General features: G+C 38.2%; 1 protein-coding gene and 1 pseudogene across 4 annotated transcripts in view; both read left to right on the top strand.

Moving 5' to 3' along the window:
• LOC145491799 (uncharacterized) overlaps positions 1-10792 on the top strand; it is a 40628-nt pseudogene extending 29836 nt beyond the window's left edge. The window contains exons 11-17 of the transcript XR_014049890.1: positions 298-505; positions 942-1252; positions 1839-1979; positions 2601-2926; positions 3771-4916; positions 7708-7975; positions 8415-10792. The product of XR_014049890.1 is annotated as an uncharacterized LOC145491799 (transcript). The remainder of the gene's footprint in view (positions 1-297; positions 506-941; positions 1253-1838; positions 1980-2600; positions 2927-3770; positions 4917-7707; positions 7976-8414) is intronic.
• Positions 10793-12936: 2144 nt separating this feature from the next.
• The window catches only part of LOC145491805 (uncharacterized), a 130616-nt gene continuing 118379 nt past the window's right edge, over positions 12937-25173 (top strand). For 2 of the 3 annotated variants that reach the window (XM_081471074.1, XM_081471072.1), the window contains exons 1-4: positions 12937-13663; positions 15463-15679; positions 16717-17018; positions 21274-21414. In XM_081471074.1, coding sequence (XP_081327200.1) covers positions 13550-13663; positions 15463-15679; positions 16717-17018; positions 21274-21414 — 774 coding nt within the window. In that variant the 5' untranslated portion in view covers positions 12937-13549. The remainder of the gene's footprint in view (positions 13664-15462; positions 15680-16716; positions 17019-21273; positions 21415-25173) is intronic. The other variant, XM_081471073.1, reaches the window with a different exon arrangement.

Below are 25173 nucleotides of genomic sequence, written 5' to 3'. Positions count from 1 at the left end.
TTTCTTCCATTCTGTCTCACGTTTAGCCCTCAGCTGCCCAAAATAAACCTTTACTGCGGGTCTTTGAGAGTTCGAAAATGCATCGAATCTGTAGCTCCTTCCTTTTCAATCTTAAAATATATTCCAGCACCGCAATGAAACGTATGTAGCTTCAGTCGATGCAGTGTTGGATATGATGAGCATAACGAGAAATCGCCACAATTAAAGTTCAGTCGCGTGCGACAGACTGAAAGAGCAAATACAAATCAAGAGCACGTTTGATTTGAGCTATGTATCACATTTGCCTTCTCGTTTCAGGCCTTCTCCATTTTAACAGAAGCAAAAGATGAAGATGTCTTGAAAAGACATAGTTTACTTAAGTGTTACTCCCATACCGAGGACTTTTTGCAAGAAATAGATGACAAACTTCTCGCTTTGCTGCAGAAGAACGTGGGCAACATTAAACAAAAGATAGAACATCACAAAGCACAGCTGAAACGGAAAGGATACTTCCTGCTTGTGGCAGGTAAATAACACCAAGCAATAGTTTAAGAATTGTTTGATTACCAACTTCTTCCAGAACGAATTCCAAAAATCACATTCACACAACAAGAATTTCGTGACACCGAATCGATTGTAACTTACTCAATACTAGGAAAGTCACATAGCTTTGAACTTGTCAGTACACCATGTTTAGAAATATTCCTGAACCTACATGGAGCAACTTGCTAATGGTTCCAGGCCTGTAAACAGCTAGTTTCTTATAAAAACAGGAAAGATCTTAAGTGCAATTTAAAGCTGTAAAAACCAGGCAACACCACACGCATTTCGTTAATTTGCAGCAATTCCTTCGAGATTTCTCATGATATATTCCGACGGATCGCAATTAACGTTAATGTAAACAACTAATTTAAAGAAGACTATGAAGGCCATCCAATAATAGGTGGTTAATACATTTGAAGGTGAGAAAAGCTCTGGAAAAAGCAGCTTGGTTAACCTTATCCTGGGAGAGGAACTTCTTCCATATTCCGCACTCAGTACAACGTCCACCATATGCGAATTGAGATATGGACGTCAACGCAAAATCGTGGTCCACTTTAAGGACAAGGATCCTGAAACTGGGCTTCCAATTAAGGAGTTCCCTCTAGAGGCTGAATCCTCTGAACAAGGTTATCTTCAGCAGATCTCTCCTTATGTTCACGTGAAGAGTGATCGAGAAAAAGGTTCAATTTACAAAAAAGTTGAACTCTTTTGGCCTCACCAACTTTTAGAGGTACTTATTAATGACGTCATATTTAATTAATCCTTTCTCATCAGTTATGTATGTCTGTATAGTTGTTAAAAAATGTACGTACCCTACAAAGCAAACAGGTTCCATAGAACCCTTGTGCTCCACACGTCCCATCAGCAGCTGAGCCACGTCATCAACATTACAGCACAATTAAAAATGTAATATCTTCCAAATGAATCGTCAATAATAAATATTTTTGGAAACATTGAAATAATAGATCATTTTACAGTTGGCTTACTGACCTGGCCTTTGAATGGCAGCGAGGCTGGAGGTGACCTTGTTTTGATACAGACCTCACTACTTTTTTGTGTAAATCAAGTTGTTCTTTTGCTAACTAGCTAGTTGGCATTTAAATAAACGAGAAGAGCAGAGAAGTCTGTATCAAAGCAAGGTCACCTCCAGCCTCGCTTGCATTCATGGCCAGTAACTAAGCACACGGCTGTAAAATGGCCTATTCTAAGTTTTTCATAAACTACACATTTTGTCGATCATCTCGCATGGCATCGTTGCTTCGTGAAAATAATCAGTGAAAAAATGGTAGCCCACTTTTCAATTCAATATCTTTCAGGAAGGTGTGGTTATAATTGACAGTCCTGGTATTGGTGAGTCTGACATAATGGATGAGATAGTCACGCAGTATTTGCCTCAAGCCTTTGCGTTCATTTATGTCATAAACAGTGTAAACGCTGGAGGAGTTCAGGAAGACAGAGTAAGTATTGTCGTTGGATGAAAGTAGTAAAATTACTGAGTATTTGTAGCAATGCTTTGTCTTCCTCGAATTGGCACAAACGGATCGCAGGGCTTCAGAGCTAGTGCCTCAAGGATGGGTTCCAATGCAAGACCCGTCCGGGCTCTAGAACGAGGGGAGCCCCGGACGTCAGGCTCGAAGCCAAAAGCTTCAGAAACCCAGGTTTCTACCGTATTCTTAGCGGTTCCCTTGATACTTAAAAGTCAATTAATAATATTTATATACGAAGACCTGATTTATCATCGCAGCCATACACACAACTTAAGCAGTTGTGAAATTAAAGCCTGAAAAAAATTCAGGCCTGAACAGGATTCGAACCCATGACCTCTGCGATACCGGTGCAGTCCTCTACCAACTGAGCTATCAAGCCATCTGGGAGCTGGTCAGTGTGTGAGTTCGTAAAAAGAATACTATTGACCAGCTCCCAGATATACCTAAAGCTGCAGCATCAGCACAGTATTTTGTAACAAATCACACTTGCATTACAGTTATAAATTATACGTGTTTTAGATACCCACAGGCGTAATATTCCATTGAACAAAAAGTGCCGGCATGTTAAGTTATGTTACTTTTGATTTGCAGCTTGAAAAGCTACTGGATGACGTAAGAAAGGTGACTCTTGAGGGACAGAAAGAGTCAGTCTCATCCCAGTGTGCTTTGTTCGTATGCAATAAATGGGACCAAGTTCCGGAGAAAGAAGTAAAAGAGGTCCAGAATCACGCGACCAAGAAGCTGAAGAAGTGTTGGCCAGGTCTTGATCCCAACTCACAGATAATCTATATGTCAACAAAATACGCCAGTGTCGCTCAGAAACACGGAATTATTACTGAAGAATTTTTTTCCCTGATGAATGGTATGAGGGCGATGGTTTTGAAAAGCATTGAAGCGCGGCTGGAAATGCACTGGAAGTAAGCATTTTAGCATTTATTGTTAAGTTCTCAATTTTAAACGCTAATATAATAAATTACTAGAATATACAATTTTGATATATTATATAATGAATCATGCAGGTCCTTTAGAAATGTCCATCATGTACGTTTACAAAATGAAACTCAAAGTAAAGACCATTCCCGTTCCCTTCTTAACATATAAATTTTGACCAAGAACATTTTGTAGACATCCTCTCTTGATAAATGACTAGCAACTGGCAAGGTGTAGTGCGATTTACCTGGAAAACGTACTAAAACTGTTAAATTTTTGTTTAACTTTTTGGTAACATAGGTTTGTACTGTGATATAATTTAAATAACATTTTTCTCCTGTTTTTACTTAGTTTTTAAACAAACAGGACTATGTTTACAACTTTTAAAATACTTCGATTACATCATTCTTGGTACGATTTCAATTCCGAAATTATACTTTCTGATGATACGCAAACAACTTTAACGAACGCACAGGGTGGTTAAATTATTATTATTATTATTTTTACAAGATACTGGCTCTTTTACAGCTTTCAGTTCTATCTCGGCATTTGACCAAAATGACCGGTTGGACGGAACTTAATAAATACCATGTGGTTAAAAGGAAACGTGAGATATTTCACAAAACTGAAGTCGAACTAATTCGTGGGTGGTCCATCTTAGCGTCATTGTTGCAAACTGATGCAGTCGCTCGGACAACAAGCCAGATTACTCCTTCATAACACATGAAAATGAAACACTATTCTGAAACTTTAACTTGCATACATTTGTATGTTCGATTCATAAAAGCAGTTCATTTGAATTATAGACTTTCCATTATTATTTTATTGTAGATGGCTGGATTACTTTCTCTCAAGGATACTTTATCAAGCAAAAGCTTTTGTGATGAGCGCTTCCAGAGACCAGGACAAAGTCGTCAACAAATTGGCTTTAATTATCTTTCGTTTGATGCGAATTAAAGAAAAACAAACCGAAGTCATGGACAAGCTTCATAACTACTTGAAGGCTCGTGTCAGATGTGCTGTCCAGATGCTCGGTGAGTATCTGAAGTCAGACGATGTCAGAAATCGCTTCACCACGTGGACCTTAGACGAAGTTCCAATGGCAGAGAGCTCCTGGTAAGTGACTAAAAGCAACATCACGAAAGCGTTAAACAATCGGCTGCGGGAAATCATGGAGCATTGGGAAGAAGATAACCAAGTATTTTCAGATGCTCGCCAATCCCTTTTACGACACTTTCAGCAACAATACAATTTTGTTAAAGGGTAGCTGCGGGATCTCCAGGGTGCTGTCACAGATGATGACGTCGATGTTCCAGAAAGTATGCCAGCTGATGAAGGCTTCACTATAGCTGAACAGGTTGTCATCGGCGTCACTAGCCCAATATGGGTTTCACTTTCCTTAGTTGCACTGGTAATTGGTGCCCCTGTGGTGGGAATACTGTCGATTAAAAGCAAGATAGAAGCTAGTAGTAGGAAACGGAAATACGAAAAAGACAAATGTGCTTTTATGGTTAAAACAGCTGCAGACTATCTCGAAGATCTTACAAACGAAAGCGTGCTCGAGGTGTTTGTGAAAGACCAACTGAAAGAGGCTGAGCTGTGTCTGAAGCAAATTGAAGCCCGTATTCCCGAGCTGATCGAGGCTGACATGATGTTATTAAGACAACTCCGTGATGAAGGCCGTTCAAAGAAAGAGATAAAAGAGTTGTACCGACCAATCGTGGATGAAGCTTCTGATATCAGGAGACATCTGGCAGTATTTGTATTAAAGGAAATCCGTGCCATCGACATTAGCAGCGAGGAGTTAGACTGGAAAGAAGACATGTCCTCCCGTATTGGATGTGGTGCGTTTGCCACTGTGTATCAAGGGAAGATGAAAAGGCAAGAAAAAGAGCAAACTGTAGCATTAAAGGTTTGCAGCGACATGCTTGATTTCAAAAATGCAAGCCTCATCATGGCGGAAGTAGAACTTTTGAGGTAAGTGATTTAAGAGTCTGTCCATGAGAGGACCAGGCAGGCGTGACACATGCCATCTCACCGGTTTCTCTCAAACTTTCAAAGATGATTAAGGCCATTAAGTTTTAGAAGAAACAAAACAGAAACCGCGGTGATAAACATGGAACCAAAACGCATGTGAAACAAAGTTAATTTCCTTGACGTTTCGTATGTACAACATACATCTACAGAAGTGACCGTTAACTAGATTACAATCGAAATTTAAACGCGAAGAAAAAAAAAAAGACTGGTATCTAATAATATGTAACAAGACTATTAGTTAATAACAAACAGATGAGTCTGCGGAAGAGAAAAAAAAATTACCATAATAATAATAATACAAAATGTTAGTATAGAAAAAAGTGGTTATCCCCGTGGTATCATCACGTACAACATGAACGATCTAGTGAATAGACATCAAAACAAACCTAACGACCCTATCACTACAGTTCCCAAGAGAGACATCTTCATTGTTTTACCATTTTTAGGGTTCCAAAGTAAAGTAATTACCCAGCAACTTAAATCTTGTATCTATAAGTTTTATGGTTGTTTTAACGTTAAAATAATTTTCCGAAACACCCGCCGAATTAAGTCTTTTTTCCCGTACAAGGGCAGGTTCAGCCGTTCTCAGATGTCTAAGGTGGTTTACAAGGCAAGCTGCTGGGACTGTGATGATTTTCATATAGGAAAAGCAAAGCGTCGACTACACGATAGAAAAACTGAACATTTTAAGGCCCTTGCTAAAAGCGGTCACACCTCAGCCATTGCGGATCACGTTACTTCCACGGGTCATAATATTAAATGGGACAATTTTGATATCTTAGCAACTGGTAGGTCAGATATACATTGTAAAATTAAGGAAACATTGTTAATTCGTGATTTAAAGCCAGCCTTGAATGAAAACGTTGGCAGTGAAAAACTTTTTCTTTACTAACATTTTGTATTGTTATTGTTATGATGGTAATTTTTTTTTCTCTCTCGCAGACTCATCTGTTTGTTATTAACTATTAGTCTTGTTACATATTATTAGATACCAGTCTTTTTATTTTTCTTCGCGTTTAAATTTCGATTGTAATCTAGTTAACGGTCACTTCTGAAGATGTATGTTGTACATACTAAGCGTCAAGGAAATTAACTTTGTTTAACATGCGTTTTGGTTCCATGTTTATCACCGCGGTTTGTGTTTTGTTTCTTCTAAAGCTACGATGGCCAAGGAGAAAGAGTGTTTACGATTTGGCCATTAAGTTGTTCATGAGTCCAAAGTAGTTTGGGCTCCCCAGTCAATCCCTGGGCTATTACTGCTGTCACATGCTTAAAAACTGAATTTCCCTGGAAGCTCCTGAGTTTCTTTAACCTCGCCATTCATGTATATTGAAGGGAGAATAGAAAAGAGATTTTCAGTAATTGCAGAGCTCATTTAGGAGCAGGCACTTTGTGGAATGATCTTCAAGATTGTCGGCAACGCAACATATATCCACTATTCTTAATCTGGAGTGGTCTTTACACTTCACTGAAATAATCCACTGGAACTGAAACACAGCCACCTGACTACATTGTACTCAGTTAAAAACTGATTTAGGAAAGTACTGGACTTGGCATTCCATAAATTGTATATTTAGTAACCTGGAGTTATCGGACCACTCTGATCATGATGCATCAAACTACTTAATACACCCTGGACAAGGATTTATCAGTCTTCTTGATGCACCATGATTCGATTGATCTTGACTCGTTAATCCTGATCCGGATCATCCCAAAGGAATGCACCCTTACAGTCTTCACAAACTACTCCTCAGTTTTCAAACGTTTTCTATAAAGTTCTTAAGAATATGATCTGGATCGCTGTGAGGGATCAAACAGACTGTAAATTTTCCCAGCATCAGGATGTTGATGTTGAATGGTTATAGTGGTCAATGCACTTATCTACAACTGAAAGAACAAACTTTTTCAAATAAGCATTGTAGGCTTAAAGACCACAACTGGCGGTTGCAGACCAGTTGGATATTACAAGAATGACCGAGGAGTTGCAGTACGGTCTGCTGGGAAACAAATTCAGGTTAATAGTGGTTAGAGCGGGACGGCGGGAGTAGGCGGGACTCTAACGCGCGACGTCCGGATTTCACGCCAGGAGCCCCAACCTTCTCGGCAACGCTGCCTTCACATGAATATCAGACATCGGACAAAAGCTGAGCTAGTCTGTCAATCTAGAAGTACCGGACACCAGACTTGTCGCGGACGACGGAGATTCTCAGTGAATTCAATGTGATCGAAATCCCTTTAAGCCCTCTTTTCAAGCTCCTTTCCCAAAACCGCTCATGTGATTTCAATATATTTACAAATACTTTTTCACAGTTATGGCTATCGCGATAGCCCTTATGTACAGATGGCATATTCGGTACAGATTTGCAATGTGCATCGTAACTAAAGGTTAAACTGTGGGTTTTGCAGGCCCGGTGCCGCGTTTAACAACCCAGGAACAGAATAATTACCGGAATTAGTTACACAGGGTCCAGTGGCAAAGTGGATAATTGTGAATTAAACTCAACCGTTTCCTTCTTTCATATCTTTGGATCTTGTTTGGAGTTTAAGCCGTTGTTAGTCGCCATTTTATGAGATTTAGAATGCTTCGTTCGTCGAGAGTGTGTATGGTAGACAACGTAGTAAGGAACATAAGATTAGAAAGAAAGACAAAAAAATATGAAAGTTTTTTTAAAGCCAGTTTTGCAATACTTGTATCTATATTGCGTGTTTTTTTTTTTATTCTATTCGTCAGAAAATTGGACCATCCCCACATTGTAAAGTTTTATGGCAAATCCCTTCTCAAGAAAGAGGGCACCACAAGAGTGATCCTGGTAATGGAAAAGTGCAAAGGAAACTTGAAGAGTCAGATCTTCGATCACCCAGAAGAAGCTCCAGCAAAAACCACGAATCTTGCTGTCATCAAAAAAGTATATCAATGGGCGAAGGAGATCACTGAAGCTCTTGCGTTTATTCACCAAGAAGGAGTTGTCCACAGGGACCTCAAGCTAGAAAACATTTTGGTATGAGGTTGAACTTTGTGTTATGGCAATGTAAAAATATTGACTTAAATACTATTCAAAACCTTAATTTTTTAAATGGCTTTAGGTGAACAGAAAAACATTTAGTGTTTTCTGCCTGATGGTTTGTAAATTGAATGAAAAAGAAGGAAATCTGTCTTAATTCGAGTTCAAAAAGGCAAACGCCAAACTTTGAAACGTAATATTGGGTAATATATTTAATTCTTTCTTGTTTCAAGACCAAAGGAGTACTTACACATGTATACTTTACACTTATGTTGGATGTTATTAAAAAGAGGAGTGGGAAGTGGGGAGTGAGGAAAACACATCAGATACCGAAAGTATACAACACTAAACTATGTTTTGTAGGAGTTCCTAAAGAGAAATTGTTTACTTTACCAAGTACAGTAAAACTACAGGTGTTCCTTCTTTTACATTCAAGCTATCAGAGGAAAACTCAGTGAAGATAACTAATGTTGGCGTTTCTAAAGACGCAAAGGAGATCACAGGTACTTTGGCGGGGATCCCTGTGTACATCGCACCGGAAGTGTTTCATTCCAAGTTATATGACAGCAAAGCAGACATCTACAGCTTTGGCATAATACTTTGGGAGATGTGGTACGGGCGGCAGGCCTTTGCTGAATTCAGGGGGCCGATAACAGCTTTGTTTCGTTTGGTGGATAAAGGCTACCGTCCGGGAGATATGGAAGGTGGAAAAAAGCCTCCAGCCCGCTTGAAACAATTGATGGACCGGTGTTGGGATGGAAATCCAGAGCAACGCCCTTCTGGAGAGATTTGTAATCAAGAACTTACTAAACTGTCTCAGCAGGTTGTATAAATTTTGATTTCGGTTTTGTAGGGTTTTTTATATTCGGAAGCACTGAAACAGCACTTTTATCAAAAATAAGTTAGAACATTGATTAGCCTTTGATACTGAAGTAAGGTCGATTGGCTTTCGAAAAAAGGGCGCAGGATAGATCTGTTTGGCCCACAATCAAACAAGGTCATCTTTATCCAATAGACTCTTTTAAAACAAGGCGGAATAATTTACTGTCTTAATGTATATAATTTATCAGGAAGGTATAGTTCCTGGGCATTTTGGGTTTATACATCCCTCTCGTTTCGGTCTGGTGCAATAATCAGTGTGTTTTCGAGAAAAGAAGGGGCAGCTAGATACGAACTTTAGTTTTGCACCACATTTTCCATTGACACAACGGAATTTAGCTTGTGATATAGAGATCGTTTGTCTTAAGCACATAAATTAGGCAGAAAAACTCTTTCAAACTGAATAGCAAGTATTTTTGCAAGTAGAGATCATTTATGAACAATAGGAATAGAGGAAGAAAGTTGCATTGTAAACAATATATACTAATATAAAATAATGGTACCTTTCTGAGGATGTTATCGCTTTGTCCATGCAAGTTTTAATATTATGTTGGGACGAATTTTAGGATATGTTTGGGATCTATTTGATGTTTGTTTGATTGGCATTGTTTTCATTTGATATTTACTCGAGCGACATTTATTCATATTTGATTAACCGGTATTTCATTCGTTCAGGAATTTCCCCTGCCATCGATAGAACTGATTATGACGGGACATATTCCCTGATATTCTTTCAGTACTTCGATTTGCTTGTAGGAGAGGATTTTCCTATTTCTATTATTGTGGGTTCGTTTTTGGGGAGTAAAACATATCAATGGTATTTACTAAACCTTAACAGTGTGTAAAAAAAATGCTTAAGGGATCATTTTAGGGACTTATCGTGAAAATTATCAAAGGGTTAATAAACCACCAAGAAAAGAAATATGTTTTTTTGAGAAAAGTTCGGGGCCCCGTTCTATGTTAATTTTAGCCAACAATCAAAGGTTAAACGAAAAGAAAACATCGAAAAGATGCCAATAGCTTTTGGAGGAAACTCGTTTGTGGTTCACTTTTAGATACTTCTAGATTGTGAGAGTCTTATGTGTTTATCGTAGCTAACTGTGTCTCAACAGCTTTTCTTTATGTTTTGGCTTACAAGAGCGTTTACAGCATCAGAACCATCTTAACTGTTTATACGAATGTACTGGAATTTGGATTATTTTAAGTTTAGTTAACGATTTCGTAATGTCTTGGGACAACCTACGCTTAACTTCAATCTTACGGCTAAACTCTGAGAAACGATTTAGCTGGACATATTCTACGTACAAGCACGTATTTCTTCCATCATTATTGAGGTCTACTTTAATCTGCGTATCAGGACAAACAACCAAACTTCAACGAACTCTATTTCCGTTGCCATTTACGTTACTTTCATTTAGGAAACAAACATTAGCTAACATTACATCCGAAAACGTGATTTCAGCTGGCGTGCCTCCTGAGAAGTAATATTCTTAAAGATAAAAATTTACTTTAGGTTGAATCCAGGTCACACATTTATGCATAATGAGGAGTTTTCTAAAACTCATTAAAATCTTGCTGACCCCTACATTTCTAACACCTTCGAGGTCCTTTGTTCTCAATTCGTGAGTTTAAACTCAATTTTCTATGCTCTTTCAGTGTAGAACTTAATTCACTTTTCATCAGGACCTACACCAAAATCATAGTTAGTTTTCTGTCTGTTTACTTTCTTTTTTATGCATTCTTTGCATAGAAATCTCTTGGAATACAGATTTTTGCAAAAGTAAACATACCAAGATATGATGATGAAATCTATTAGTTTGGGCAACTCGAACAGCTGAAGTTACCTTTTATGCATAACAAAGATATTTGATTTAGTTAGTTTTGGTAAATTAGGTTTCTCTGACATAAATATGAGTGCGGCTTATACCGACTTGACTGGTGATTCACGTGTAACTTATGTCAACTTTACTGGTAAAAAGACTTGCAAAACCTTGAAGACGGTTGAAAGTCAACTTCCCTTCTGAAGAACCATGATGTAATCCCCTGGTACACAGGTCTAGAATCAGGGAGCAAGAAATGTCGAAAGTGAAATGTCTACCCTTTGCTGGTTAAATTTTCGGCGTCGTCAATCGAACAAAACCGGATGAAAATTCAATCGAACTCCACGCGTTTGTTTGACTGCCGATTTCTCCAGCAATCGAACACAATCGAATTGGACATTCTTGGGCGAGTTCGATTACCTAACCAATTGGAAAAATTGAACCAATCGAAAAAAACCGGTAATAAAAATATCTATAAGCACTGCAGCCTTACTAGAATGAGATAATTATAAACTGAGAGAATATATACACATTTTAAATTAAGTCAAATGCTTATTGTCTTAAGTGCTTTGAAGTTCAATCCTACACAAACCTATTTGACCTCAACGCCCTGTTTGAAACCAAATGAAACCGGTTTGGAATGCCAAAGGATGGATCAATCTAGAGTTCGACTGCGGACACAATCCAAATCAATCAAACGATTGGAGTTCGATTAGGTTCGATCGTACAACTGTTCGATTTTTGAATTTTAGATTGTGTTCGATTGGCAAAACGTTTGGGTGAGTTCGATATGTTCAACTGTAATAGACATAGCATTTTTTTCTTGGACAACTCTGTCGGTGGAAGAAAGGTTCGATGAGGTTAACCCCATTTGAAGCACTAACCCGCGAGACACGGCCAGACCACAACACCGGGAGCTACGCACCCTACCCAATCCAATCCAACCCAATCGAACGATTGGAGTTCGATTGAGTTTGATTACGGAACGTTCAATCGACTAGGCCGGGTTAATTTTATAGAGTGGGCTTCTTACATGGGGTCTCAACGGAGGTGTAAGGCCAAATGGATGTTTATTGCTGCCTGGAAAACCAGTGCACTATGACACAATACTCTCACCTCGAGCTCATTGAATTTATTACTATTGATCCCAGACGTCCTTTGAAATGGCTTTTAGTAAGTATGAGAGAGTTCATCCAGCGCTATCAGAGGAAGGGGAACATGACAATACGCCTAGCTCTTGTAAAAAGGCTGCGCTTTTGATGAAAAAAGTATCAATCTGTCAAATACCTCAGTATTTTCGTTCTCCTTCAGGGCCTCCTTTCCTAGGTAGAAGGATAGATTGCTAAACGCTAACCAGGTTCTTCTTCCTTAAAATTCAGAAAAAAGAAAGAACAAGAAGATCTGTTAGATCTTATAACCGCGCTTTTAAAATTTAATTGTTTTCTTAGTACTACAGTCGCAACGCAGTGCATATTCCAAAGCAATCTTTGATGATTCATTGATTACTGTAGACATCACAGCACTTGATCAACATAAACTCTATTATCGCACCATCAGGCGTAGCCGTTGTGACATCTCCGATGACGTAATAGTCTTAATCTGGAAGTTTCTTCGGGATATGTATGGGCATGAAGATACGAACACTATTACAAACCGCTTTCTTTCTTTAAAGTCACGATTAAATTTAATTGTTTTTTCCCCTTGAGTTAAGGGTTAGCAAAGAAGTCACACGAGTCACATAATTCAAGAATTGCGTTATCTACGGCTATCTTTAGTACGGTGGTTATTTCCCTATCAATGACGTAATCTTTGCACGTTCTGACACGTTCTTTGCTTGGCTTGCAAATATTTAATTTTCTTTCCGATCTATGAACTCGCTGCGATGAAACAGTCAAAGGATTTACTTCATTTGCCTAAAACCGCAAGAAATACTCGCAAAATTACAAATAAATTAATGACCGTCGCTTCTGCGGAAATAAACTTGCAAAGTAAACACGATCTTATTTGTCACGTAGCGAAAGTGAAAGCTGCAACGTCAGCGCATTCCATGGCTGACGCAATACCTTTTTTCAGCGTATTTATTATTCCCTTTAAATCCAACGCTTTGATAAAGCGAAAAGAAAATATATTTTACCCACAAAAAAGAAAACAATATCCGTAAAATTGTCCGTGTGTTTATGTTTTAACAGCTTCTGGCGGAAAAACATCACACGTTGCGTGACTCAAAGTTTGGCCGAGCGGAGGTCTGCGTCTGGTCACCGACAAAAAAAATAAAAAATAAATAAATAAACCACGGGTAAACCTAGAACCGCGCTCGGCCCATGGCCGCGCGGTTAAAAACAGAAAAAAACCTCTGTAAATATCTCTGGGCGTTTACGAAGTTTTGGAAAGGGTCTGTGATTTGATATCTTCAAATTGTCTTAGAACAGAAGCCTGCGACACAAGAAATCATATCACAATATGATACCGAAGAATTACCTAGTCGTAGTTGCTCTGTTTAAGTGTTGAAATAATATATATTTTCGGGACAAACTGAGTCGAATTAATGATTCAGTGTAGCCATGCATTTTGACCCCCGTGCGGTTGAGCAACAAATAAACATGACGTGTTCCCCCGTCTCAGTTGTCTGAGAATTACTTAGTCATGCCCTCTGCACACAAGATCGACGCTGCAATTGTCACAATTGTCGGTATACCGTCAAGGACAAAGAATGGTTTCCGTTCCTTGAAATCTAGCCGTCTCTCTGCGTTACAATGTAGGCATTTACCTTTTTCCCGCTTGTTGTGCTTTGTTCTTGGCTTAAATTCGTTTAAATTAGTGCAAAACGAAAACCATCGAAGAAATCGACGATCTATCGGAATTGCTTGACGTTATGAAGGCGTTTGGTATTTCGTGCAATGGATTAAAAACATTGGATGAGATGAAAGCTAAAGTGAAAGAAGAACTAGATGCGTCGGTAGATAAGCCTTGCTGGACAGCAGGACAGGTAAGAATTCTCCAGAAATGCTATAGGGTGATCGTGATAGGAACTGTGTTTTGCAGAGCTGGCAACAGTAAAAAAACCATTTAGCAGCGCTTCGAACTTCCATGACAGCTACCGGCAGCATTGCAATTATTTGCACTCCTGCATAGTTTAATACGAAGCAAATTTTATTATATATAAATATATCCAGTAGTCTCGATTACGTCGATTGATTGTAGATCCATTTTTTCTTCGTAGTTTATTGATTGTTTTGCGATGAATCTTTTATACTTAATTAATTGGCTAGAGTAGTCGTCATTTGTTTTTGGTGGAGAAAACACTGACACACCTCAGTGAACTACCAGAAAGTGAAAAATGCCATTCAAATCGGGATTGAGTAGAAGAGTTTATTTTATGTTATTCCATTTGTGAACGGTGCGGGACGATGTTTTGTCCTTATACACTGTTGGCTGCTAATTCAGCCAGCGGATTCAGTCATGCATCGAGACGCCTCATTAGATTAGAGACAGACATGCATTTTCCCCATACTGTTGCTGCACGAAATACAATGATTTATATTTAACGAAATACTATTTTTTTACCGACGGAACCGCCTGAACAATGAAGCTGATTTTAGACTGAATTTGTTTCCCAGAAGTAAAGAGTAGTGTTCCACGAATGTAATTGAATCTATATGTAGTGAATTGAAACGGGTCAATAAAAGTTGCTTTTGATTTTAAAATGGAACTAGCTTTTAGGCGTAGACAATTTGGTTTATTTTCAAGTGACTCCACTATGAAATTTACGAAAATGTTTTGTTGCAAAACCTTACATATTCGCCACCTAGAATCCTCGTACGCGTCCCAGTTATCGACGCGACATGTTACTCACGTCATAATACATGCATCGCCATCATATTAGACAAGCACTGAGTCAAGTTGTTGTTCTAGTTTTCCACGAATTTAAAAGAACCTACATTTATTGAAAGTTGTTCGCTGATTTAAACACAAGTACGCAAGAAGTGTAGTAGTTTTTTTTTTTGGAAATTAAACTCCTCCGGGAAAAGGAGTAATTTAAAAATACTGTAGTTGTAGTCAGGCATAGTAATAAAATTTTAAAAGTTGTTTCAAGATTTTTAAAAGGAGTAATTGTTAGGTTGACCCAACGAACCTTTTTACAAATTAAGATTTTATGATGAACCTACAATCTCAAACCTAAGATTAGCATCGGAAGGTTTGGTTGGCTAGTTAAGAGTTTAGGGTAAAAGAAGTAAGAAAAAACATTTCACCTTAATAAATGTGATATAAAGTCTAATGTTGTGTTATCAATTCGAGCAGTAAGCTTTTTTCAATGTCAATAATAGTAAGATTACGTAACAGATCCTACGGCAAACGATATTCAATGGCACATTAGTTCTGATTCTCAACTCATTAAATAAGACCTATTTGATTAAAACATCGTCATGTATTACATGATCTTATTCTGTTGCATCATTGATCGTAATTTCTTCGATAATTTTGATCCAGAAACCAATATTAATTTTAAAAACCTTACATACGAAAATATTCTTGATGTTATTGAAGGTAAGCAGCACTCTTACAAACCTCGAAATTATGGCTCAACTGACAAAATCTAAAGCGATATGCCCTCGAAGATGAATTAGTTTTGTATTTGAAACCATGATACGCGTATATGATGTGGGTGATACTAAGGGTTAAAACTTACCACTGTAGCGGCAATTTAGTTGTTGTCGCTCGTGTAATGACATCTCGATACAGATCCCGGCTATCCCACTGTTGTTTTCATTCTGTTTTCATTTACAGACATATCAAATCCTTTCGGAAGCTAAGAAGTCAGATGCTGAAAAACGTGAAAGGCTTTTGGAGCTTTATATCAGAACGGAGGAGTTCTTGGATCAACTGGAAACTGACTTTATAGAAACGCTACAAAAAAGCTTAGGAGACAGTGACTTCAAAACAACTTTGAAGAAAAACATCAGTGATCTCAAACCAAGAGGTCAATACATTGTACTTGTTGCAGGTGAGATGATACAGCTTCTGTTTTACACTGTTTGTTTAAGAATACATTTTATAAGTATATATCGAGGCTGAAATTTGTAAAATTGTACGAATATTTCAAGAATAAACCCTAGGCAGAGATTGTGGAAAGAATGTGATCATTGTGTGTTGAAAATTTGTAAATACAATACAATTACAATTCTTCCTTTCTTTAAACGGAAAAACTGGCCAAAAAGCAACGAAAACAGCACTAGCCGTATGTTCGATGCTTATAACAGTTTCTTCAAGAAGTTATGGGCATCATATCAATTTAAACACTATCTAGACATCAAATACATTCCTAAAAAGAAATGCCATATGCTATAATCTATGAAATTTACAAGAATATTTTCAGCCTAAAATCGGCAGAAATATAAGAAAATCTGGAGCTACAATCAATCGACTCAATCGAGACTACTGTAGAGATGTATACACTCTTTTTTATCGGTAACTCTTCTCAAACACCAACCACACGTAAACGATCTCCATGAACTAATATATACTTCTTTTTTATAAGAATGTATTTTATAACAAAATCCAGGCTGAATTTTGCGAAATTTTAAGAATATCTTAAGAATAAACCCGAGGTTGGAATTTTGAAAAGAACATAATTTTGCGTGTTGAAAATTTGTAAATACAATACAGTTATATGTTTTTAACTAGACCTTATAAACTTCGTCCTTTCGGCAAAACTAGCCAAAAAGCAAGAAAAATAGAAAAGCTGATAAAATTTGTGCAAGAAGTTGTGTGCATAATATTAGGCTTTAATGCCCGCAGGCTGGCTCCAAAATTACTTTAACACCATCCAGACACCAAGTACATTCGAAAAACGAAATTACATACGCTATAATCTATGAATATTCACAAGAATATTTTCAGCCTAAAATCGGCAGAAATTTAAGAATACTCAGGTAGGGCCGGAAAAGCAATATTCTTATGTATAAAAAAAAAAGTTTACAATGTCCGACAGATCATGATGAGGTGCATGTACTAATGCTTTTTTATACCTTCCGTGAATAGGTGAAACAAGTGCTGGTAAAAGCAGTGTCATCAATCTGATTCTCGGGGAAGATCTTCTACCATACGCACTATTGAGTACAACATCAACAATCTGCGAGATGAAATATGGCGAGAAGCCAAAGATTGGCGTGCACTTCAAGCAAACTGGTACAGAGACTCGTGAGCCAATGTTCCAGGAACTGGTAACAGATGGAAAAGAATCCTACAAGAAGCAGATCGAAAAATTTGTCAGCTTGAAGAGCGGTCGAGAAAAAGTACCCTACACGAAGATAGAATTGTTCTTTCCACACCCATTGTTCAAGGTAATATTATGATAACATGATGCGTAGATAAAAATGTTTAGACTAGGAAATGACGATGTGTTGTAGAACACAGATGAATGAACGAACGAACGAACGAACGAATGAAGGAACTTTATTTAAGGGACTAAGTATTTAGATAGTATTTAAATAGTTAAGGGGGACGAGTACGTTTTCTTGAAGGAAAATAACATCTGAATTCAATAACTAATAGCGGACACTCAAATCATAAATAGTAATGATAATAATGGTAATGATAATGATAATGATAATAATAATAATGAATGAATAAGAGATATAAATTTTTACACATACTAAACTTTTTTCAAGGTAAGAACGTAAAACTTATTAATCTACCTAAGAGTGCCTGCCCGTAAAAATCAGACAAATTCTAAATTTCGCGGCAAGGGTCGAAAATTCGATTTCGCTCATATTCTTATGGTAGATAGGCTAGGGCATGACAAAAGCCACTGGATAGTTTTTTTTGGCAAAATATCCTTTTATTTCAAAGAAATATGCAAATTACCAAATTCCGTTAAAATCGTCATTTGACGCACCATTTTATTAAGCAAGTTTGAGAGCTCGCATGCAAAACCACATAGTTCTTCCGTCTTTAAAACACTCAAATAGTTTTGTGCAATGTTTAAATGTGTACTGGGTTGGTTTTAGGGAATGTTGCGTTGTCTTTTTGAGTGCAAAATAATTAAATTTCGAAGACATGTATTTCATTCACATAAAAGTACTTCGTGAATATAATTGATTTTCACCATGTGCGAAACCTTCAAATGGATTAAGCTTCGCGTGGTTGAATCGCAGGAGGATGATCTACAGATTCCTGAAAAAATTTCTTTGGGCAAATGATTGTGAGCGACGCGAGAGCTTTTCAAAGTACGTCAAAAATGCGAATATTTGACCATCCGTCGTCAAATTTCAATATACGGGTTAGACGTATATTTTAGCATGCGCCACATGACTTGACCTATAATAAGTTGAAATAGACACAGAGCTGATAATTTCGAAATGTTCTAACCTCATTTGCTGTAAAAGGCAGGTCCAAAGCCGATTTGACGTGTTTCTCTCACCATTCGTCGCACATAAAGCAGAAGTTTGCTTTTGTTTACACAAGGTTAACGTCCGATGTACATCGCCAACTGTCAATCTATTATTGGTCGAATACCAGGAATCTGTGACCATCTTTCTGCGCATATGAACATCACTGCATCTAAGTCAAAAACGGCTGAGTCATTTGTAGATAGTTGCTTGCTTTGCACTGCGCCAAAATAATACGTTTGATCGATTGCTGATAAGCCCGTCGGCGCAGCGCAATCTTAGAGCCGTTATTTGTTCGTCACGCAATGCTGTCACGGCATGTGCTGCACATTTTGATCTATTTTGTATAGAGCACTCGCAGGATAAATGAAACAATTTAATCATTGTTCATCTTTTTGTTCATATATATGATAATATGTGTATATTTATATAATCGTTTTCTATAGTGTACTTGGGTCGGTCCAAATCACGTTTGTTGTACGTTTTGATGTTTCAGACAACAGCTGATAAAGCTAGTGCCTGTACTCACTAGAATTTTAAAAAAATCGCCATGAAACAAATCATAGATCAATGAAGCAAGAACTAACTGAAATAAAAATAGGAAATCACAACGTGTCTAATTCGTGAGAAAAAAAAAGACTAAATTTAATTAGTAATTACGTGAGTAAATAGCCCTGGCCATGCCATTTTATTTGGCGTATTTTTTTTTTGCCTAGTGGTGAGGCATTGGTATGTTTGTAACAGAAAATAGAGGACTGTTGTCAATACAGTCCAAAAATTATTGTCAGTAAAATATTGTAAATAAAACACTTATTGGCCGGTTACCTCCGCGGCCACCATTTGGTCGTTCCGATAAGGGTTTCATTATTGTCTTTACCCCTATTAAGCGGCCACCCAAAATTTAAAAACTTTGTTTTGGAAAGGGCGATGGCAGATAAGAGTCTGAAATTGAAGGTGCATGACGAGTGATAATTCAAATACACGTCTATCATGATTGTCTTGAATTGACTCCATGTTCACCAAGAAATTTATAACCCGATAGTGAAAAATTAAATGTTCAAGGTACATCAACCTCTATTTAAGCGGCTAGCCCCATTAAGCGGTCACCACCCATTTCCCCGGGGGTAGCCCACTGTATTACATGTAAACCAAAAATAATTGCACAGCGCGAAAAGACCTACAATCTCTGACAAAAGTGTTGGCACACCTTGCCACTTTTGCAATATCTGTCAGGGCAATTTATCAGTTCGTCCCCTTCCCCCCAATTCAATGTTATTTATCGTGATGAAGTCGTCATTGCCTGCTTACAACATTGTCGGGGGGGGGGGAGGGGGTTCCCTATTCTAATGATGTGATTAGGTATTGTCCCCAAAATACCTTGTCAATGCATTTTCGTGTTATCTGATCCAGGTGTGCCAAGGACTTTTGTCGAGGATTGTAGGTATGAGTTTAGCGTTACAGTATTGCGCAGGGCGTGTAGGTAGCGGTGGTCGAGTAAAAGATGACAACAGGGGCAATGGTAAACTATTTATTCTTCTCATTTCTTAACTTAATCTCTTCCTACTCAACACGATTGTGTGCTCCCAGTGGTTCCCAGCCTTACGGAGCCTTATGTATTAGGATAGAAATTGTCCTACCCCTACCCCCTAAAATGGGATGACAGCATTGCGTGACGAACAAGGAACCGCTGCAAGCAAGGATTCAAGCCATCAAACCATGATGATGAAACGTAATATTTTTGTGTAGTGCAAAGCAAGCAACTATCTACAAATGACTTAGCCGTTTTTGACTTAGATGCAGTGGTGATCATATGTGTCGAAAGAGGGTCACAGATTCATGGTATTCGACCATTAAATAAGTTGACAGTTGGCCATGTACATCGGACGTTATGTAAACAATAGCAAACTTCTGCATTATGTGCGACAAATGGTGAGAGAAACACGTCAAATCGGCTTTGGACCTGCCTTTTACAGCAAATGAGGTTAGAACATTTCGAAATTATCAGCTCTGTGTCTATTTCAACTTAACATTGGTCAAGTCATGCGGCGCATGCTAAAATATACGTCTAACCCTTGAATTGAAATTTGACGAGGGAATGGTCAAATATTCGCATTTTTAACGTACTTTGAAAAGCTCTCGCGTCGCTCACAATCATTTGCCCAAAGAAATTTTTACAGGAATCTGTAGATCTTCCTTCTGCGATTCAACCACGCGAAGCTTAATCCATTTGAAGGTTTCGCACATGGTGAAAATTAATCATATACACGAAGTACTTTTAAGTGAATGAAATACATGTCTTCGAAATTTAATTATTTTGCACCCAAAAAGACAACGCAACATTCCCTAAAACCAACCCAGTACACATTTAAACATTGCACAAAACTATTTGAGTGTTTTAAAGACGGAAGAATGATGTGGTTTTACATGCGAGGCTCTCAAACTTGTTTAATAAAATGGTGCGTCAAATGACGATTTTAACGGAATTTGGTAATTTGCATATTTCTTTGAAATAAAAGGATATTTTGCCAAAAAAACTATCCAGTAGTTTTTAGCATTCCCTAGCCTATCTACCATGAAAATATGAGCGAAATCGAATTTTCGACCCTTGCCGAGTTATTTTCCATTTTTATGGACAGGGACTCTTAATAGTAATAATAATAATAATAATAATAATAATGATAGTAATAACAACAATAATAATAATAATAACGACTTTATTTCGGCATTTCCACAATAGATCAAATGGCTCTTCATCCGAAAGTGAAACTACCTTACTAATACCAAAAATAGCAAAACTACTATTTTATCTATTTACAATCATGACAAAAGTATTTATCATGCTATATGTATATAATTTCATCAAGTAGTGCATATAACACACTTTGTGTACGTGCTCTCAGTGAAAACGGTAAGGTCTCTTTGTGTAATGTTATTTTTAAAATTGTTCAGTGACGTTCGCTGCTTGCCTCACGGGTTCAGTTTTGACCAGAGATACGGGTCTAAGAATGTTATTGAATGTTTACGATAACGGACTGAGGAGAAGCGAGGCACACTGTTAATACATGCGAGTGTATTAAGCGGCGCACATCCTCTCGGTGGTGGCACATATTTGGGTTTACTTGTACGTCTGAGGATCGGTTAAGTTACTTAGGATTCACACTGGCCTTTAAATACCTTTTCTAACCGAGGATTTTCATTGTCTTTTCAGGAGGGCGTTATGATAGTTGATAGCCCTGGAATTGGAGAAAGTGACGTAATGAGCGAATTTGTCCTCAACTACTTGCCTCGTGCCTTCTACTTCATGTATGTGATCAACAGTTATAACGCAGGAGGGATTCAGTCTGACAGGGTACGCGCTTATAAAAATAGGATTCCGCAAAAAGAAAACAAATTGACGTTGCTTAATGTACCACACGGTTCAAATTTAAGCTGCCTTGATGCTCACAGTAACAAATAGTTTGCTGCATTTTCCCCTCAAAAACGGTTTGATGACTGTCATCGTCACACCCGACCGGCGGCCTTCTAAGCTACAGACAGGATCTTTTTGCATGAGATGTCATTTTGCTCCTTCAAAGCCGAAAAGTCCACTCGTCTTTTGCATATAGCTAACCCTAGCAAGAGTGCAAACAGGCTGTAGTTTTTTCCTTGAAATAGCTTTGTCTTTCCAAGAAAAACGACATTTTCGATTTAACCTTCAGACTCAACTTCGTGCAATTTAGCGAGTCCCAACTGGGCTGAAAATCGGCTGAAAATGGACCGTTTTCATTCGATTCGCATTTCGCAAACATTGAGCACAGAAAAGTTGCGATACAAACAGCTTATTGCAGAACTATTCCTTGTCTGAAAGAGGGCAATTTCAAGAATATTGGATTAATCTAATTATTTGACGGTAAACAAAACCAGAGTGTTCTCCAAAATTTAGTTACTCAGTCGGTGAAAAGAATTGTCATTTTGACCATGTGCCATGTCTCGGAATTCCACAAGATTTTAGATTCTAACTATACTAGGATAGGTCTTTCAATATATGTAAAGTTTAGTTTGGGCAAAACGTCGGACGCATACCGACAGATTACTTGACGAATCATCCTACAACCCGACTTCACACAAAGCCACGACTATAAAGACTTTGACGAGACGAGCGAAACTAGTTTGTGACACACGGGACAGCTTACTTGACGAAAACAGATACCTTGAACGTGTTTTTCACAACGCTGACTTTATTACACGAAACATTTACCGACTTACTGAAGCTGACGCAACGAATAGGAACCGAACGCCTGTTTCTACAGTGACTATACCTTACATTAAGGGTACTTCTGAGACCATCTCACGGATCCTACAGCCCTAAAATATCCATGTAGCCCACAAACCTACAACTACGTTAGGACACTTACTAACCAATGAGAAAGACAGGGACGAACCTAACAACAGACAGGGAGCAGTTTGCAAGATCAAATGCTCTGACTGCCAGGCTTCCTACATTGGTGAGACTGGCAGAAACCTTAACACGAGACTCACTGAACACAAACGAGCCGCGAGAAATGGTGATGCCAACAATCACATTCCTGTACATCATCAACTGACAAACCACAACATTGACTGGGACTCTGCTCAGTGCTTAACCTACAGTACAAACTATTTTCAACGACTGACTCTGGAAAGCTGGTACATTAACCTAGAACAAACGCCACTTAAGGACGGTGCCCACTAAATACAAAGGGTTTTGCGCCGGGTTAGGACCACGTCGAAAAAGTAGATCTTTGCGAGGGCCATTGGAATCCACAAAGAAAAATTGGGGTAGCCAAGCATTTTTTTCCAGATAATCAGCCTTGAATCTCAACAAAAATGCTGACATCAGCACTTTCTGAAAAAAGAAGGAAAGGATATTTCTTCGCAAATTTCCTTCGAAATCTCCTTTACAAACAGAAAAGCAAGCACATTTATAAAGGTCTTAAAACTACATGGTAAATGGTAACATAAAAACCATTTTTGGTATGTTTTTGATAACAAAATCGTTGCAATAGCGCTTTTAGCGTCTCTGACAGCCTTACTCTGGTTCAGCCAAAATACAGTCTTAATACCTTTGGTCACAACCAGAAACTAATCACGTGTTGAATAGGCTTGCCACTTCCATTTCATAACATAAAATGTGGGGGTAACCACGCGTTTTTTAAAGTTATTGATCTTTTTTTGAAAACTTTTACGGTGCCCGTTATATTTTTTCCTGTCACATCCCCTGTAAGTAAAACATTTGCGTATTTCGCACTTGTTTTGGATTTCAGTATAATTTTCGCCAGATAACAGCTAGCTTTTCAGCTGGAAGACGTTAACAGTTAGTGGTTGGTGATATGCTGCTATTTTGGTGTTCCTGGTTTGAGTACGGGTTCATTAAACTAGATTTGGTCACAGTAGGAAAATTTTGCTTTCTTTTAGTCGTGTACTTGGTAGCGTAGTTGATTGCGTCAATGTCAACCCCAGCGCGCGCGTGGCACTTAAACCATGCCTTGCGTGATGGGCAGAAAATATGCGCACTAACAAAAGTTGGCACCGTCCTTAACAGATGTCAACAACTATCGGCGCCTTACAAACGACTTACCCATGACGGAAACGAAACCGACAAACGGACTTCCAACAGACCGACTTAATTTGAGTAACAATAGATGGACCAAAAACGGACTGACCAATTTGACTAGCAATAGACGGATCGAAACCCACCAATGACTGATGACAAACTTTACACGAGTCTTTCAGCCAATACCATCATGGCTAAACTGACCAATCATGTTCAACGGACCAGACTTATAACATCGACTGACAAAAACCAATCACTTGACTCTGAAGATGGCTTCCGCTCAGGTTGTCGAAACGTCAGTTACCAACAACAGTTCTTTTCAGAACTACCATCACCCGGAAGATCACACTATACGAACTACTGATGCTCTTGGGATCAAACCATTTACTAAATGATTAGGCACTCGTCAAAAAATTATTCAAAATCGTTCACAAAAGACACAAAATCACGCCAGCAGCTACCGGGTACGTGACCAAAAGTATCATCAGCATATCGGCATTTAACACTTCAGTTCGAAACGTCAGCATTACCAAGCAGTATAAATGACATAAAAATAACGTGTTCACCCACTTCGATTTGTAGTATCCTGAATCTTGCAAACTGATCCTTTCCCTGGATTTCTTGTCAGTACTCATATCCGACTTTGAAGAAAAACAATTCCTGTCTCAAGTCCCATGTACGTATTATTGGATGTGTCATTCTATCTGTGTATCTGTGTTATTTGTGTCGTTTGATTAAGCCAGTAGTAACTTCTAAAGCTTTATACCACGTGTGACTTTCGGGTTTCTATTTTGAAGACGTTTGAAAGGCCCCCATTTTGACTGAAGATGTTTATCCCAAACCAGTGCGTTACAACATATTTTACATGGGGGTAAGGGTCGGGATTTCAGAGCTTCAAACAGAGTTACTTTTAAAAATTTATAAAAAACGTTCACTGGCTATATAAAGTTAAAACTTTCAGAGCTTTCGGCTGTCAGACTACAGCCTTCGATGGATAAAAAATGGAAAAGATAACAACTACAAATATATACAAAAATAGGTGGAACTACAAAAAGAATACATTAAAATGGAAAAATATAAGTGTTAATGAACTAATTGTTCTTTTTTAAAAGAATGGAGTATTGATTGGGGAGCGGCCTTGAATTGTTATCTGCATGATCTGTCGAAGCGGTGTGCCATGATTCTAGCGTCTTACGAATACGTGAAGAGCCTTTGTCAATCACTTGGGAATTTTTAAAGTCAATAGAGTGATTTGAAGACCAAGCGTGTTTAGCGATGTTGGAACCTCTTTCGTAAGACATCACATTCCTCATGTATTCTTTTTTTCTCGTTTCAAAGCATCTGCCAGTCTCGCCTACATAACTCCATGGGCAGTCGGCACAAGATATTTTATAAACCACACATTTGGTTGAAGTTCAATCGGAGGTCACGATTTAGGAGAGGGAAACTCCTGTTGTAATGTCTTGACTGGCTTGCTGACAACTCGAATATCATGTTTTTGAAGAAGTCTATTTAGAGGCTGAGAAATTCCATTAA

The sequence above is a fragment of the Orbicella franksi genome, chromosome 7 (genome assembly GCF_964199315.1).
Source record: "Orbicella franksi chromosome 7, jaOrbFran1.1, whole genome shotgun sequence".
NCBI classification, from domain to species: Eukaryota; Metazoa; Cnidaria; class Anthozoa; order Scleractinia; family Merulinidae; genus Orbicella; species Orbicella franksi.
Note: the sequence above shows the minus strand (reverse complement) of the source record. Positions and strands in the feature narration are given on the sequence as shown.